The sequence below is a fragment of the Chroicocephalus ridibundus genome, chromosome Z, assembly GCF_963924245.1.
Source record: "Chroicocephalus ridibundus chromosome Z, bChrRid1.1, whole genome shotgun sequence".
NCBI classification, from domain to species: Eukaryota; Metazoa; Chordata; class Aves; order Charadriiformes; family Laridae; genus Chroicocephalus; species Chroicocephalus ridibundus.
Genome location: NC_086316.1, coordinates 60,048,668 through 60,067,489, shown reverse-complemented (window position 1 = coordinate 60,067,489; position 18,822 = coordinate 60,048,668). Strand labels below are relative to the sequence as shown.

The 18,822-nt window shown below is 39.4% G+C and overlaps 1 protein-coding gene across 1 annotated transcript in view; it reads right to left on the bottom strand.

The window, feature by feature from the left end:
- The window catches only part of SV2C (synaptic vesicle glycoprotein 2C), a 118,905-nt gene that overhangs the window by 23,514 nt on the left and 76,569 nt on the right, over window positions 1–18,822 (bottom strand). The window contains exons 5-6 of the mRNA XM_063321190.1: window positions 1,061–1,194; window positions 823–912 (exon numbers count right to left, since the gene is read on the bottom strand). Of these exons, the coding sequence (XP_063177260.1) occupies window positions 823–912; window positions 1,061–1,194 (224 nt within the window). The remainder of the gene's footprint in view (window positions 1–822; window positions 913–1,060; window positions 1,195–18,822) is intronic.

The window sequence follows — 18,822 nt, the reverse complement described above, 5'->3', positions numbered from 1 at the left end:
GATTTTGTAATTGAGTTATGTGCATTAAAGTAAGAAGAAAGCCTCTGGAAGAGGAAAATCATCCTACATATGTCTCTGAGAGGGAGCAGAGTGCCAGCAGTCCCATGGCACAGCACAAGCTGTAAAGGCAGACTGGATTTCAAAGTAAGACAATGCCTTCTGCTGTTTGGTCCTACTGTATCCAGGAAGCCAAAATTGTTGTGTGTATCCTTCATAAATAAGGAAGATGCCATAGAAAATTCCCACATCTGAATTGCCAATTTCTCCTTCAAATAGAAACAACACATCAACACTTTGAATATAGCCTTATCGTTAGATCTGCAAGTCAACAAGATACAGTTGAGCTTCTAAGATATTTTGAGAAAATTAAATGCCTGAAATTACTATTTCACAGGAGTGAAAATGAGTTTAAAAAAAAAAATTTTTTAACTGATAAAAATGAAAAAAAAAATTCAAAAGCTTCAAAGACACATTAGCCAACTAATTTGGACTTCTATGTGCCTACTGTTATTATTAAGGGTGAAGTAAACTTAATAAATAAAATACAGATTGAGACTATCAAGTATCTTGGTACACCAGAGAAAATGATCACACTGTGGGTTCATACGCTCAAGAATATGCTGGCCAAAGGCTGATATCTTAACATCTGCTTTATATATAACAATTGCAGTAGGAATTATGTTCTTATATTTAGGTATTTAGAGTGCAAATGATTGGCTTTGTCATGCGGAGTATTAATATTGATTGCTTAAGCCCTCCAGACCTTGCCAGTCAGCAAGCTTGCTGATGCGCTACGCGATTGGCTTTAAAACCAATACTTACTGTGAAGACTTTCTCAGGCTGACCACGAGCTCGCATGTTTGTGTCATGAATTTGCTTGAGTATCATCCAAGCTTCATCATGTTTTCCAACCTAAACATTTGATCAAAACATTTAAACAAAACATAGGTACAGATTAAGATACTCACTATAGTTACTGACCAATCTTAATGCCTGTTATATAGAGGTTAACACAGCAATAATTTTGACCGGAATCTAAAAACCGTTTGGAAAGTTTTACCTCCAGCAGGAACCGCGGGCTTTCTGGCATAAAGGTGAGGGCTACCACAGAAGACACACAGGGCAATGCACAGACGATCACAAATACTCGCCAGCTGTGGAACTGGTAGGCAGAGCCCATGCTGAAACTCCATCCTGTGAAAGAAAAAGTCATAAAATGTAGAGAAATAAGAAGTATTGTACGTGGGAGTCTGCAGCTTCTAGGAGATGAAAAATGATACCCGTATTTAAATTAAGCCTGATTGATGTCTTATATTTTCACAAACATAAATGATTTCATAAATAATCTTACACTGTGAATTTCAGCCTCTTGCATGTGATTAGTTATGCTGGAAAATGGCCATATTTGCAGGGTGTAAGACTTTCTTACATAGGGATGAAGAAGCCTATTTCAAGTCTCTTTGCAAAAACTTCATGAAGGTAGTTATGCGAACCAAACAGGGACACCATCACCATACAGAAGATTAGATATACAAAGAAATAGTTTTCTATGAATACTCTAGGAAGGTAGAATTAAAAATCTACACTGAGAATATGTATTTTAAGGAATTTTATAGCCTTCCTTACTATTACTAACTTTTTCTACAAGTTAATTTCAATACTCTTAATAAGAGTCTCCTAATATAATACAGTGCAATACATAAAGCCTTTACAGTACCCAGCTTCTAATTCCATCTTGTTCCAGAGCACTATACCAATCCTTAACTTCTGTTAAATGTAAACTGACACTCATCTTCCTTGCCTCATAACTAGATGTACGGGAAAAAATACTCAGTATTTAAACTTCTGTCTGAGGTGAGTAACCTTAGCACTGAAGTAGAGAGAGAATTTATGATTATAGAAAGAGACTAAGAAAAAAGAACAACAGGAAAAAACATTCGTCATCTGAGAAAATGATCTTGAGTACATCTGAGTGCTGACATGGTAATAACATTGTTAAAATACACTGAGAAGAAAACAAAAGGAAATACTGGAAAACCGGTAAAACCAGTTCAGTTTTTTAATAAAACACCTGATTGTTTGGTATGTTATGACCAGACTATTGAAATGATAGAATTGTAAGAAACCTAAGAATTTCTCTTAAGACAGACAAAAATATTATTTGGGTAACTACCTGGCCTTTTAGTCTGGCTTCAATACAGCAGAAATTTTCAAGTAAAATTTTCAACGATAACTTATTAAAAGATGAATGGAAGATAAGAATAATGATAAACGACAAAAGAGGTTACTGGAAGAAAATGGAATCCTGGCTAATGAAAAAGCTGACGCTGGATTAATCTGATATATTTCTTTGCTAACTGATTTTTCCAGACAAAAGACATTGTTAATTAAATCTGTCTGGATGTCAGTAAACAACTGGTACAGCACGGTACCAAATGGCCTATTAAGCAGCTCTTCAAAGGTGGTATTTACCTGTTAAATGTATAGTGGATTTTGGAATTTAAAGATTTCCTGCTGTGGATCATAAATACATTCTTGGAAAAAGAATCCCTTTTCATATTAAAGTACTTACGCGGTACGAGATGAAAAATACAGTCAACCCATGACTTACATTTACCCTTTATCAACAGCTCAGTGAATCATTTTGACCTGCAGACTTGGGAACCTGATTTTTCTGGTCTCCTACAAAATTTCTGTGTTTCTGAAATGATACCGGCTTGCCCCACAGCCTCATTTAGCCCTGCTATCTTTACCCCTGGAAGACAGAGGTGAAATCAATGACAGAGTTGTCAATGATCTTGGAATGCCCTTTTACTTTTTTTAAGTAAGGCTATGGATAAACATATCTTCCCCCTGCAAAGTTCCCTCCAACAAAAAGAAGCTGTCCAAAATTTAATGTTAAATTTTATTCCAAAATAGAACTGGGAATGAAAATTTAAGATTAAAGAATGCAAACAGAAAAGGATGTAAAAGTGTATTAAAATTTACTTTTTACTGATTCTTGGAAAATGTCAACTTTTGATCTTATGGAATTTCAAATCTTAAACAATAGGGGCATATTTTACATCTCAGTTGGGAAGGGAAGGAAATAAAGCTTTACAGTGAGTTAATGAGGCAATCAGAAATCATACCTGTGTTTTGGGTATTGTGTACACATCCCATTGTAATCAGTAGAATCATATTCTTTGTTAAATATTTTAAAATACAGTATTAAATCATCTGATATAGAAGTCACAAAATTATTTCCTTTTGATTAAGTTAGTTTTTGGTCAGAGCGGTGACTGATCTGACTCTCTGGGCAGCCGTGCAACTGCCAGTGCCATGGGGAAAGCGGCACAGGACGGGGTTTTCATCTTTCACGACAGCGCAGTCAAGGTGCTGTCTCTTGTTATCACTAGAAACTGTCCCAGAAATACACAGAACCACTGGTATATTTAGACAATCTGCTTTTCACTGCTGTGGTTTGTGTTTTATGAGATTCAGCTGCACAAAGGGCACTTCTGTGGTAAATGAAATCAACTTGGCTTTATACCTGTTGTAAAACAACAGCAACATCTTCTGCTTTGTAGCCAGTCCTGGAAAACACTAGCGATAATTTATTTTAAGGTGCCATTTATTAATGTAAGTGAACCATACTACTGTAAATTAAAAGCAATGAGTGCACCCTCCATCCTGCTGTCATCCTGACAACCTACAAAACATCTTTTTTACTTCTCAAAATATCTGAGGTCTACATCAAGTGAAACGTTCATTTTGGTTTTTATTGCTTTTATTCCATCTTTGTCTCTATGCAGTGTATTAATTGCTGCAATTTATCTTGTGATTTAACATATCTGCTGAATTAATGATAATAGTGAATGTCAGGAGTATAAGAAATAATTGGTAGAAAAAAAGCCAGCTGCAACCCATCTATCTTGGGGCTCCTCTTCTGTCTATTCCTGCACTAGCACTACATCAGCAAAACAAACATGTATTTTAAATGCAGAGCAAGTTTAGATTTATTCTTATGTTTAACAGATCCCATTTTCCTAGGTCATGAGCTAATCTGGAAAATGGAGCCATTACAGTAGCTCTGAATTTGGCTCACAAAGTGGCTTTCTTTTCTATTGTATGTGAGTCTTGAAACCAAATCAAGTGTGTTCTTGGCTATAACTCAGTTTGCTTCTCCTTTCCCTGATTTATGACACAATAGCAGAGACAGAGCAGCTCTACACAGTTGTGTTCAGAGCACTGCACAGCAACCTAGAGCTAAACTCCACCACTGCTCCCCGGCTATGCTGTATTCCAGAGCCATTAATCTTGAAAATGGTGGCAAGTCCCTGTGTTTTATGAATTGAAAAACACTTGCCCCAAAATGCATCCTGGGAATGGTGTGCTGTAGAGCAATGTAAAACCTGCAATGACTGAATCTGAAGCTGCTGCAGCAACCTTTGTGCTGAATACCACCCTCCCAACTTACTGACTGCTGGGAAAGGCCAAGTGAATCACAGACATCACAACTACTGATTACAGAAACAGCAGCACACAGCAGAGCAAACCCAAAATATAGAAGATGCTAATCTATATCTAATCACCAATTTATATGTTGCATTCAATGTCAACAAAATCTTCCCTGCCAACACAGCATTTTATCTGCTCGATGACATTAATAAATTAAAAAGATATAAACAAGTTCTTGCTCTAAAGGAGCGAAAAGAGCATTTCTGTCATAGTCTTTTTGAATAAACATAGAGGAAAACCTGTCCATATCATGCTGAATTGTACAAATGTGTATTACCTCATAAACAGCAGGTATCTTGAAGTACAAGGATCATCTTTTATACTGTCTAGGTTACTACAGAGCAGACTAATGGGGGTGATCTGCTTATCGTTCCAAAATGAGGGTTGAAAGGCAATGTGATAGCTCTCCAGTGTTACACTAAAATGAAGTGTGGGCAATGAAAAACACTGGGTGCCTACAGGCTCTGTATAAATATTGTCTGGCAAGGGGCATGTTTCTAAATAGAGGAATAAAGCTGCGAAATACCTTTCTAAGAGACTCATGTGGGCAAAATAGCGTAAGCAAATATAGGGATTTTATGGTATGGTTAGCTAAAGACTGACCATTCTTGATCACAATTTTTGTTAGTCAGTCAGTAGGAATCAAAGGAACTGGATTCATGGCAGTGTCAGGAATTGTCAAAAGCCAAGTTTGCATAAGCTTGTGTCTTTTGGTAGATCAAAGGAGGGAGCAGACGCAAGAATATTCCTAAAATTAGGGGCGGAGGAGAAAGACAGCCAAGGCATTTATAGGAATTCATAGACTAGATAGATTCTTCTGCAGAATCCTTTCTATAATTTTACAACTTTTCTTATTTCTGTTTCACCACACAATCTTTCATGAGAACTTTCTAGTCTCAATCTTTAATGCTTCAAATTTGAAAAATGAGCAGTAACTGAGATGTGTGATTGCTTCAAATTGCCACGTGGGGGCACTGTTGCTGCACATCATACACAAAAATTTAAAAGTTCTGCAGAAAGCCTTTTACTACTAAATGTTGCTGTTTTGTTGAGTGTATCCCAAATCTAAGCTAAATAAAAATTATAAGGAAGACTGGAAGTATTTGGCAGCTGGCAGCACTGAAATGCATTATCATTGCATTTATATTTAGTCTGTCCTGGCACTACGAAGTTTAAATGTGAGTGACATCTAGTGCTTGAGCCCATATATTTTACTGGTACTGATTAGAATAATGTTAAAACATCTCTGAAACTGAAAAAAAAAATAGTTCAGGTAAGTTATGTAGCTGAGGAAGCTCAGTTAGACATTTTTACAAGACTGAGTGAAATACATGGTTTCTAACAAATGCAGAAATAATGTTTTCAGAATTATTTAATTGTATTAATGTGAAATTGCAGCAACAGAAAGTCGAAAGCTTGTCTTTCCTGTGATTAGATTATTAATATTACATGGAAAAGGCACTGACATTTTTAGCCTATAGAGATAGTTAGACACTCTACAAACCCACTAGCTCAGCAAGTCAACTGCTGGTAATTTCTGCAGAAGGAATTGGAAATAAAATAGCTGAAGTGTGGCAGGCCATGATGGAGGGACCTTAACAAAGGTGCCTGTAGAAGACTCTCTGACTGTCATCTGCATCTGCCTGACTCTCTAGCTGTTGCTATTAGTCCCTGGGAGCCACAAGGATCAACAGTTCAATGAAAGAAGTAATACTGTTAAACAGATACATTTTACAAATACATTAAACTCGGACTTGGTCTGCTGACACTTATAATTGTGATTAAAAGGAACAAGGCATCTTCTAAAGACACATTTCCTCTCCCGCAGGGGAGGGGGGTGTGAACCACTGACACTCATCGCTTCCCTGTGCTGGCATTGATCTTCATCTGAAGACCTGAGATTATCAGGTCTCTGATCACTCCAGTAGCATTATCTGCCATTCAGACAAGCCCTAGGACAGCTGCAAGCAGGGCGGACCTCGTATAGAAAATAATTTGCTCTCAAATACCATCAGACATGACTCCTCTATCCAGTGCATGGCACTGCACTGCAGTCCGGGTGACATCTCCAGCCGTAGTATCTCCGAACAGTGACATCAATAATCCACTTTTTAAATGTTTCTAGTACCTGCTGTAGTACTACCCCGTTTTACTCTTCATTGAGGAGGAAGTTTGTATACCCTCATGCTTCAGACAATGATAAGGTATGATACGTGCCCAAAATGCAAGGTTTAGTAATGATATGTCAGCCTTTCACTTAACCTTATATATACACTGCTCAGAATATAGAGCTATTAACATTTCCTTGCTATGGAAATGCTAATGTATCTGTGACAGGTCTGATAGAAAAACCATAAAAGTAGCTTAGAATTAGAATACCTAGCAATGCTGGGGGGAAAAAAAGACAAGGGAAGCTTGTAAGTCATTGTGTGTGTAGATTGCAAAGGTCTGTCTCAAATTTGACTTTCATTTGGCCCTAAACTATGGCTGTATTAAGATGCTGTGACTCATAGTAGCCAATACAGGCAAGAAGGTAATCTTTAAAATGGCAGAAGAGATGAATAGAGGTAATCATATAAGAGAATTACAGCAGCAATTCCTAATAAGAGAACTGCAGGTACCCAACATCTTGCTCATGTCATCTGTTTAATCTTGGCAGATGCTAAAGATGGCAAAGGATGTTTTATTAGTGGTCTATTTATGATTAGGAAGTCCGGATCTCACTTGCCTTCCTAGCGAGGTAAACATGAATACGTGTAGGAACGTGACGTAAGCTGCTGTCAGTACGGAGCTTAATAGGAATGGCATGTCTGTATCTTGACTTCAACAGGAAGCTATTCTTGCACTTCAATTTTCTTTAGTGGGAAGGATACTGGGCCAACTAAGTAAAGCACAGACAGGAATAAGGCAAAATCACCCATTAGCAGTTCACATTTTATGAAGTCTTACAGGGCAGAAGAGAAGCTATACAGAACCAGAGAGAAAGGACTTGCAAACTAAATTGACCATCATAAATTTTCTACGTATTCACCCCATATTGCCTCCTTCAGTGAACTATTCCAAAGATGCACTAGTTATAATAAACAGTGGCAAAAGAGTGGAAGAGCTTTCACAGAAGGCGGCTTATGGCATTTTCAGAATTGGTTTGGCCTCTTTTGCATTTACTATATGACTGAGAAAGGTATGATAACAAGAGGATTCCTGTACACTTCAAAGAGCTGGACAAATTACCTTTTTACTCATGTAAAGCAGTGCTGAAACAAATAAATTTTAATGATGACCCATATATACAGAAAGCATGTTAAAAAGAAAGAAAGAAAAAAGGTCTTGGGTAAGTGCACTTTGCAAGAAACATTCTGGTTTGAATGGCAGCTGTAAGAGTCATCTGACAGCAAACCAGCTGACAGAAGATAAAGATACCTCTCCCTCTTAAGTTTTCTATCCTACACAGAGGTATGCATGTTTGTTTATTCACTTAAGTTAGTCTCCAAGCTGCCACTCTCCCTAACATCATCCAATTACATGGTGAGTTATTGGCAATCTGCAGTGTTTTATTGTGCTTTTCTATGTATTTATATGCTGCCTTCCTACCTATAAAGCAGGAACAGTAACACTTACACAGGTTAAATTTTAACTCAGTGCTGGAAGATCTCAGCAGCACTGAAGAGGCACAAAAATAAGAGAGAAATCAGAGCCAAAATAAGCAGAGCTTGGGAGAAGACTGTCCAAATCCATAAAGAAAGACATTGACATGAAATGCAGAGCCACCACCCCATGAGGGGAGAGGGAAAAGATAAATATAAAATTTTTACAAAACGCTCTACATGGTTTCTTGACATACCTGCATCTGATTCCTGAGAGAATTAAGGTTGTTCTCCAATACTTGCTTGGCCCTGGAGAGATGTTTATCTGATTTGGGATCATCGCACAGAGCCTTACGAGCCTTTCCTAGATTGGTCTAGAACCTGTTGGAATGGTTCGGGAGGAGGGCCACGAAGATGATCAGAGGGCTGGAGCACCTCTGCTATAAGAACAGACTGAGAGAGCTGGGGCTGTTCAGCCTGGAGAAGAGAAGGCTCTGGGGAGACCTTATAGCGGCCTTCCAGTACCTGAAGGGGGCCTACAGGAGAGATGGGGAGGGACTCTTGATCAGGGAGTGTAATGGTAGTACACATGGTAATGGCTTCAAACTGGAAAAAGGTAGATTTAGATTGGATACCAGGAAGAAATTCTTTACGGTAAGGGTGGTGAGGCACTGGAACAGGTTGCCCAGGGAGGTTGTGGATGCCCTGTCCCTGGAAGTGTTCAAGGCCAGGCTGGATGAGGCTTTGAACACCCTGGTCTAGTGGGAGGTGTCCCTGCCCACGGCAGGGGAGTTGGAACTAGATGATCTTTAAGGTCCCTTCCAACTTGAACCATTCTGTGATTCTATGATTCTATGACCCCCTGACTTAAACTATTCATTTCACCCATCAATATGATACTGCATGAAAATAAGGGCTAAGAGCAAAGTGTTCCAGCTAAAGGAAAGGAACAAAGAATGTCACTTCTAAGGAGTGGAAACAACCCTGCAGTACTCTACTTCTGTTTGTTTAACTTCGGCCACTTAGAATTTTCCTTTCTCAAACTAGGGAGAAATAATAGAAATGCATTTTGCTAAGATATCATGCTGATGTAGATGTCTCCACCTGGCCACCACCACACAAGATGCAATTTTGCACCTTAGCAATTCTGAATACAAAGGCAATGCAACTACCCTATTGGGCTGTCAACCTACCAAATCTCAAAGCACTTCAACGCACAATTGCAATGTCTTGACTTTGGTAACCATTAAGAGTTTTGTCTCCATCCTGAGTCACTGTGCCAGACTTAGAATCATAGAATCATTTAGGTTGGAAAAGACCCTTGGGATCATCGAGTCCAACCATCATCTCCACTCTACAAAGTTCTCCCTTACACCATATCCCTTAACACCACATCTAAACAAGTCTTAAACACATCCAGGGATGGTGACTCCACCACCTCGCTGGGAAGCCTATTCCAGTGTCTAACCACTCTTCCTATGAAGAATTTTTTCCTAATGTCCAGCCTAAACCTACCCTGCTGCAGCTTGAACCCATTCCTTCTTGTTCTATTGCTAATTAAGTGTGAGAAGAGACCAGCCCCAACCTCTCTACAATGGCCTTTCAAGTAGTTGTAGAGAGCGATGAGGTCTCCCCTCAGCCTCCTCTTCCTTAAACTAAACAGTCCCAGCTCCTTCAATCGCTCCTCATAAGATTTATTCTGCAGGCCCTTCACCAGCTTCGTTGCCATTCTCTGCACTTGCTCCAGCACCTCGATCTCTCTCTCATATTGAGGTGCCCAGAACTGGACACAATACTCAAGGTGTGGCCTCACCAGTGTTGAGTACAGGGGGACAATCACCTCCCTCCTTCTGCAGGTCACACTAGTTCTAATACACGCCAGGATGACATTGGCCCTCTTGGCCACCTGGGCACACTGCTGGCTCATGGTCAGCCGCTTGTCAATTAGAACCCCCAGGTCCTTTTCTGCCAGGCAGCTCTCCAGCCACACTTCCCCAAGCCTGTAGCGATGCATGGGGTTGTGTGGCCCAAGTGCAGGACCCGGCACTTGGCCTTGTTGAAGCTCATACCGTTAGCATTGGCCCATCAGTCCAATCTATCCAAGTCTCTCTGTAGAGCCTCCCTATCCTCATGTAGATCAACACTCCCACTTAGCTTCGTGTCATCTGCAAACTTGCTGATGATACACTCTATGTCCTTATCGAGGTCATCAATAAAGATGTTAAACAGAAGTGGTCCCAACACTGAGCCCTGAGGGACACCACTTGTGGCCGGCCGCCAGCTGGATTTAACTCCATTGACCACCACTCTCTGGGACCGTCCATCCAGCCAGTGCTTGATCCAGCAGATCGTATGCTCATCCAGGCCATGAGCCACCAGTTTTTCCATGAGAATTCTATGGGGGACAGTGTCAAATGCTTTTCGAAAAGTCTAGGTAGACAATGTCCACAGCCAATGGACTGTGGACATGCCAATGTCCACAATGGACAGCCAATGTCCACTTCAGACACCTATTACCAGGAATCAAACTGGAATAACTTCTTTGTGGCTTCATTCTGAATGCAAATATTATTATACTCATTGGGAAGTGGGTAAATCCTCACTCATTAGTGTCCCTGGATAATGAGCATAGATTTTGAAAATTTTCCAGGGCAAACCTCTAATTTTCTGCTTAGATCTTAAATCAGTGTTTCTAAAACATTGTACTTGTGCATCCTCAAAATAGCTTTCTCCCTGTTTACCTCATACTTTGTAAAATCCAAATCAATGCAAAAACTCTCTTAAAACTTAGGTTAATTGTGTATTTCTGAAATTTAAAATGAGAAACACCATGTTGCATGTTCTGCTCGTTCCTTATACGCACTCATGACCCTTATTCAGAGAAAACTGTCCAAGACTACTAGAAATCAGTGTAGATGGACACAAGTCAAATTTTCTCCAGGATTTAGATACAAAACTTGAAAAGACCTGTGATTTGTGATCAAAAGCTTCAAAGGTTTTATTTCCCTATAAATTGACTGCTGTTGTCATATTTCTGCATCTAAATTGGATTTGGTAAATTTTCTCCTTTCAGTTATATCTGATAGTTACCCACTTCTACATGTAAGCAGAGATGTTAGGGCTCATATGACACCCTCCTCACTCCTGTGGAAACCGATGCTTGCTCTAAGTGCCTGGATGTATGTGTTATACATACATTTGCAATCTTCCCAATGCCCTTGTAATACTATGGAGTAAGAAAAAAAAAAGAAAAGCAACACTGGGATGCAATAGGTCAGTGTTTTGCAACCTTCCTGAATTTAATGACCACTAGACATTTTTCAAATGGATGTGTAGAGTCCTACATGGCTAACTAAGGCCTATGGATGAAAGATTTATTTGTCTTAATTATTTTTATAGGCATATAGCCTAGAAGCATTGAAAACCATAGCAGTAGCTGGCAGCATCTGGAAAGAAAACTGAAGCATAGAATGGGCTAAAAATTTTCTTAGCTTAACAACCAGATAAAAGATGAGCATAAAAAATAGAATGTATTTTTTCAATACAAGCAAGATCTATTCACTAATTACTCTGAGTTTACATTATAGTCCGAAGCAGATTGGAGACTGAAGATGATGTTCTAATTACTCACATATAAAAAAACCACAACCCAGAATAGGCCACCAAGGGTTAATATTTAGCTGATACCATTGAAAATCTCATTACAAGCACTGTGGCACATAATTGATCTGACTGTTTGGCTGATTGAGTCAGTGGCCTCAGAGATTTATGTATTCATGCAGTTCTGCGAAGTCCTCACTTGGGTCTGGCTCTGTGCAGCTGTTCAGTGAAGACACTTCACAATCTGCAAAACAAAGTGGTAAGCTCTGCCGGCCATGACTCTGACAACATCATAACTTACAGACTCGTTAAAGAAGAAAAGGCCCTATCATTCTTTCCAGAGATGACGGATCAAGCACATGCAACTAATGCCAAAAAAAGTCGGGGAGAACACATGTTAAAACATGCTGCTGTCAGAGCTTAAAAATATCATGGTCAGTGTCAACATTGAGACTGCAATCAAACATCACTAAAACATGCTTCAAATTTTGTTTGTATGATCTTTTTTTTGTTTTCTTGTTAAGATTGCTACCTCTGGTCTCCTACAAGTACTTAATGGTTTCCACTACTTTTATTTTATTACACCTAATTAAGAACTGAAAAATGGTTTGTGTAAAAAGTTCAAAACACCTGTTTGGACAATGCTAAAGAGTAAAATCATCAACACCAGACAAAACCTGCTTTTATAAGTAGACAATGTAAAATTGCCAAATGCCCTGTGCAGAGGTCATTATGAACCAACTCTGAAAGAAAACACTTGTCTGCAACAAAATCTGATCATATTGATGTTCTAGCAATGTGCAAAACACAGACACAACAATATCTATATATTTTTGTGTGGTGCCCTCCACTGCCTACCCATAGCTCTGAGCTCACAAATTGCATTATATTTGGCGTGACAAGTTGTTGTAGACACTACTAACAGCAGCTATTAAATGTGGAAGCTAATTGAAAATTTAAGTGTTCCTGTCCTGGTCCAGGACTTGCAAGTGATTTATGTACATCTGGACTAAGGATATTTAAATGATGGGTTCATGGCGAAGAAGAAAAGAGAAGCAATTAATCAAAAAAGACAATCAGAAAAAGGCAGAATAAAACACTGCAGTTTATGAAAAGAAAATGGGGCCTTCTTATCTAGCCGAACTTACAAACAAAACAATCACTGAAATGCTGGAACGTTTTCTGAAGAATGCAGAGAGGACGTGTCTTTTACCAGTGATACGCATTTTACCTTTTACATGCTGCTGCAGCGTAACAGCAGAACATCTATGCAATTAAATAAACCCTTTCAAAATCTACTGTATTTTATTTGTTTGAAAGTTGTTGCAAGAAAAATCTTTTTTTATGAACTTTTCAGTGCTGTGATTTGTCTCATTTTCTTTTTTGCTATTTCATTTACCTCTTATTCTTTTTTTTATTATTTTGAACAAAAAGGAGCAATATTCTATCACTAAGAAAGAGAAAGATAGATTGAACGGGCAGTTCATGTGATCTTATAATGAGACCACTCTAAGAATTATCTTCTAATCTAACAGCAGTGAATTAAACAAACCTGGTTAAATACGTGGAGCTTTTCTGTACATACTGTGAACCGTGGGTCAGAAGTCTTGAATCCAAACTTTAGTCAAACACTCCCAACTCAAATATTAGTTGCACTCACAAATCATATACTAATGATCCTCAGTTACAATTTATCATAGCTATCCAAGGGGTGGCAGGGGGTGTGTGTGGATTTTGCCTACAGACAGGCATTCACAGTGTTTGAAACGTAATTATCAAAGGGAACAAAGAAAATAAAGTGTATTAAATAAACAGAGTGTTATATTATATTTTTCCTTTTATAAAGCTTCATGACTTCTTCCTTACAGAGTCTAGAATATCCAGATATTATGAAGGAATCAGAAGCTTATATCAGATTGAAATACATAAGATTCCTGTGGGAAAAATAAGACAATCTAAAAGCATTACCTTGATCTCTTTAGCTGTGATTCCTCACTATTTTATTATATGACAATGCCACCTTCAGGAAACAACTAGGAGAGGGGCCAAAACTTTCAATTATTTTCACTGAATTATGTATGATTTTCAAAAGTAACATTCAATACATTTAATTTAAACATTAACATTTAATTTAAAACAAATTTCCTGAAATCTTTCCTGAATTTAAAACAAAATTCCTGAAAAAGAAATCCAATGCCATTCTGCAATTCATAGAATCATAGAATGCTTAGAGTTGGAAGGGACATTAAAGATCATCTAGTTCCAACCGCCCTGTCATGGGCAGAGATGCTTTCTGCCCAGGTTGCTAAAAGCCCCGTCCAGCCTGGCCATGAACACTTCCAGGGATGGGGCATCCGCATCTTCACTGGGAAACCTCTTCCAGTGCCTCACCACCCTTATAGTAAATAATTTCTTCCTAATATCTAACCTAAATCCACTCTGTTTCTGTTTAAAATCGTTACCTCTCGTCCTACTGCTAGGGACCCTTATAAAGTGTCCCTCTCCATCTTTCCTGTAGGTTCCCTCTAGGTACTGAAAGACTGCTGTAGCAAGCAGATCCCCGAAGAGGCCAAAGTCTGCTCTCCCGAAGTCCATAGTAGTGACCCTCCTCACCTCCCTAACAATCTTGAACTCCACCATCTCATGGTCACTGCAGCCAAGGCTGCCCTTGAGCTTCACATTCCCCACCAGCCCCTCCTTGTTGGTGAGAACAAGGTCCAGCATGGCACCTCTCCTCATTGGCTCCTCTACCACTTGGAGAAGGATGTTGCCATTGATGCTTTCCAGGAACCTCTTGGGTGGCTTATTCTCTGCTGTATTGTGCCTCCAACAGATATCAGGGTGGTTGAAGTACCCCATGAGGACCAGGGCTTGTGAACGGGACACAGCTTCTATCTGTTTATGGAGGGCCTCATCTGCTCAGTCTTCCTGGTTGGGTGGCCTGTAGCAGACTCCCACTGTAATGTCACCTGTCCCTGCCCTCCCTTTAATCCTGACCCATAAAATCTAGGTCAGGTCCTCATCCATTCCCAGGCAGAGCTCCATGCACTCCATCTGGTCACTGACATAGAGGGCGACAGCTCCTCCTCGTCTCCCCTGCCTGCCCTTCCTGAAGATCCTGTATTCCATTCCAGCACTCCAGTCGTAGGAACCACCCCACCACATCTCCATGATTGATATATAAGTTTATGCTAATTTTATTTTAAAGGCAACTGCACTGCAAATTGAAAAATGATATTCCAGTTGTATATCCAGTCCCTAAACAGACTATATTATTCAAGTGAAAAGAAACTGTTACTAAAAGGACAATCACTAACTGCTTCAGAGCAGACAGTTTTATAAACCAGACAGAAAATATGGAAGTATGGTTGACAAATTTGTACGGTCATACTGTGTTCCAGAGAAAATTAATGTATTTATGTATCTGAATAATCACAGAGTAAGAACAGTGGCCTCTGCTTCTTCTTCTTCTTTCTTCTGTACAAATGACCTGAATTTTTCATCTGTTATAGACCGACCACAAAACCGAAAGATTTTTTGTCTTTCTAACATTTAAACAAAGAAGAAATCTCATCAGATTAGCATCTTATTTGTTTCTGGAAGTGAAAAGTAAGGGTTTTGCCTGACAATGCAGACATTTCTGTTGTCCAGATTTCTAAGGAAGCTTCATTAACTTGGATGTGATTTTTCTTAATTTATACTCAAGGCCAATTCATTGTGTGAAACTGAGTTTTCTTCAAAACTAAGGCTGACGAATCGCTGTTGTTTTATTGTCGTGAGAATGACTGACTTTTGCTATGGTTTCTGTGGAAAATTATATTTCTGGCATTAGACAGTGATGTTTATGGCAACAGCCTGGTCACCTGTCTGTCAGTTCCTCCACCAGCATCATTTAAAGCTATTGACCTACTTCAATCAAATCTGACAGGAAAAGAGAGTATCAAAGATAATCACATTCCCCAAAGTGTTGTGAAATGCACTGCCCAGGCAGAGGGGAGATACCCCATCAGAGGGAAGAGAAAAAGGCAGGAGAAGTCAGTGATTCTTCAGAGATGCTGCAGCCAGCCTGGGTCTGGGACCACACCATGGCTGTGCCATCAACTGGCTCTGGCACCGATCTGACCCAAGCCGAGATGTGTTGCCTCCTCCCTGTCAGCAGCTACACCGGAGCAGGGCTGTAACACAGCAGGGAGCATGGTGGGGGTGTGGGAGGCTGAGTGGTTCTTATTGCACAGTGCTGGGGACAAGAAAGGGCAACTGTAGAGACCATAGCAGAAAGGGACCTGGAAAAAGCAAGGAGGAACTTAAAGTGCTGCTGTGGTGCCTTGTAAGGGATATAGGGGAAGAGAGGAGAGAAAGGGGTTAGCCAGGATGACATGGATGTTGACAGAAACCCCTAGGAATCTGGGCCTCATAACTTCTCTGCTCACAAAACAATTTGCTAGTTTTTTTACTGAATCACTCAATAAAAAAACTTTCTCTTTCACAGTCAACCTAAAGAGCCCAGAAGAAGGTTATATTTGAAGCACACTAATGAGCATCTTTAGTGCTCATTAAGTAGATGTGCTAAAAGCTACTTAAGCTTCTAAAGCTTGCAAATATAAACATTTAAATGACCATATCAAACTCTGCATTAGGGCACAGAAAATAGCAAACTGATAAACAAAGTGATTTGTTTTGCTTTCCTAGCTGGATTTGCATAAGCAGCTGTTCTAAATTCTGCTGTGTTCTGTCATTCTTCTTGTTCCTGAAGACGAAGATTTTTTTAAAGTATATACACATTCAGTATAATCTAATTTCATAGGATTATTTCAAATGAAGAGCAATTCACAAGTAGGAGTTGATAACTCAAGTCAACATTAAAACTCCTTCATACCCACTTTAATTAACTCGGATTTAAAAAGTATAGATATAGCTTCAGCCTGCAGAATACCAGATTAATGGAAGTGTACTAAGTATGGGGGGAACCATAGCACATTGGGGAACATTTTGCCTCTTAGTGGAATGCAAAACAAACCAACAGATGTTGCATTATGTAGTAGATGCCTTTATGTCTGATCTATTCCATTTGTTCAGCCTGACACAGTCTCATAGCAAATGCAGATTCAGCCTTAACAAAGCTCCAGCTTTGTCTTCTACATCTCAAACAATAGTTTTCCTTGGTTAAGGTATCCATAGATTCAGGGATTCTGAAGACAGAAGATGTATAAGAAAGGCAATTGTATGGAGAAGGCAAAATTGAAAAGCTGCTCTTGGTTTTAAAGTTTGGATCAAATGTTTCCTCCAGGTTTTTTTGAAAAAAGAAAGACTATATTGATTTAAAATTCTGCAGATTTATTAGTGGGCTTTTTACAACTGAGAAAAGACACATGCAGCTCTTCCCCAGGCCATCTTGTTTGGCATCTCTCTTTGTTCTGGACGACTAATAAAATTCAGAGATCTTCTGCAGAGAACAGAAGCTACTGTGTAATAGAAAATGGAGCCTTGGGCTCAGCTTTTTCCAAAACAGCTGCTGCCATGGCTTGGATTTGTTCTAAACCATCACGAAAAGGCAGACTATTAGGGGAAGGTTTGAGAAAAATAAGAAAAATAAAGGTTTTTAAATTAAGAGTCCAGAATTTTCAAGATTAGAGGAGGACTGACTTTTTCATTTCTCTTTCTACCAGTGCAGGGTTATTCAGCAGAGAACCCTTCTGTCTTCCTTTTGGACCTAACAGCTAGAATAGTCTGATAGGCAGGCATTTTCCTACACAAGCTGGGAATGCCCAGTGCTGCTCCCTTTTCTTTTGTTGTTTTCTTCTGATTTCTGAAGTTCTCTCCTCCTTTTGTCTTTGTTTCTTTCATTTTCTGGCCCACCCCAGCATGCAACAGTATCTAATAGTTCCCTGAGAACAGGGGTGGATGGGACCTTTAGAGGGCGTTCAGTTCAATTCAGAATCAACGATGGCCCCTACAATATTCTGAAAATATGTTCTTAACGAACCGCAGCGACTGAGATTTCACTTCTTCCATAGCAGTTTTATTCAGATGCATAACTAACACACCATTAGAAAGTCTTTCTCATTATCTGGGCTACCTCCTTTTGACAGAAATTTCAGCTCATTACTTTTTGTCTTATCATCAGTAAGCGGTTTATTTCTTTTCCTTTTGCAGCTAATCGTGCTTTTCTCCTATTTGCCTTCTGCAAGATTAAAGAAGACATCACTGATGCATCTCTTGCATGTCTAAATCATTGATGGCATCGTATTTCTGCATGTTCCAACTTTGAACAAGGAAACCAAGCAGCCGTCACGTAACTGTTTTTCCTATTTCCAACTCAGATTAATCAGGTGTTGATGTGCAAGGAACTGCAGTAAATCATCTTTGTAGATATGACTACTGGGTATAGTTTCTTTCCCCAGTTGTTTTGGGCACAGTCACCGCAGTGATGCAGCGGTATGAAATCAGTCAAGTGTGGCTCTTTTTATTATAAATCATGTGAGCGCATCCCAGTCTTTTGATTGGATGGGTGCACTGCATCAGAGATAGTCAAATTCCCCTTTGGGGACTACAGCAAAGGAAGGGTGGAAGAAGGAACTTGGTGATCTTTTCCCTAAGATGAAACCACGATTTATAACACATTTATAAGCTGCCGGGAACCTTGCTGCTGAGGAAATGCTGGGAGCAGCTGATGAAACAGCCATGAGTGAAATCAAGCTGTTCCTCTGACGCTCAGACGCACCTCTAAGACACATTTCAGAATTTAGAAGCGCTACAAGAAATATCTGAAATGCAGCAATATCTGTAAAAGTAACAGCCACTTTTTAAAGCATCACTGTCAACTTTGACACTTCAAAGCTTATAGATTTGAGCAGACAAATTGTGTCTAAAGATGCTTTACAGATACTAATCTGTGCAATGTCAACTAAGTAATAATAGTGGGGGGTTTTATAGACAAATGCTAATGAGGTTAAGTCCCTAATTTTTCAAAATAGTCAAGAACTTTCTATACTCATCCAGGTACAATCCTGACCTGGACCTTGAGATACCCAGGTTTACAGGTTACTGTTGAAAGAAAATGTAGCCTATACAAGCAGCTAGTAAAAAATATGGCTTCTAGTGCTTCATCTTAGCAACAAAGCCATTCATCAGCCTTTTA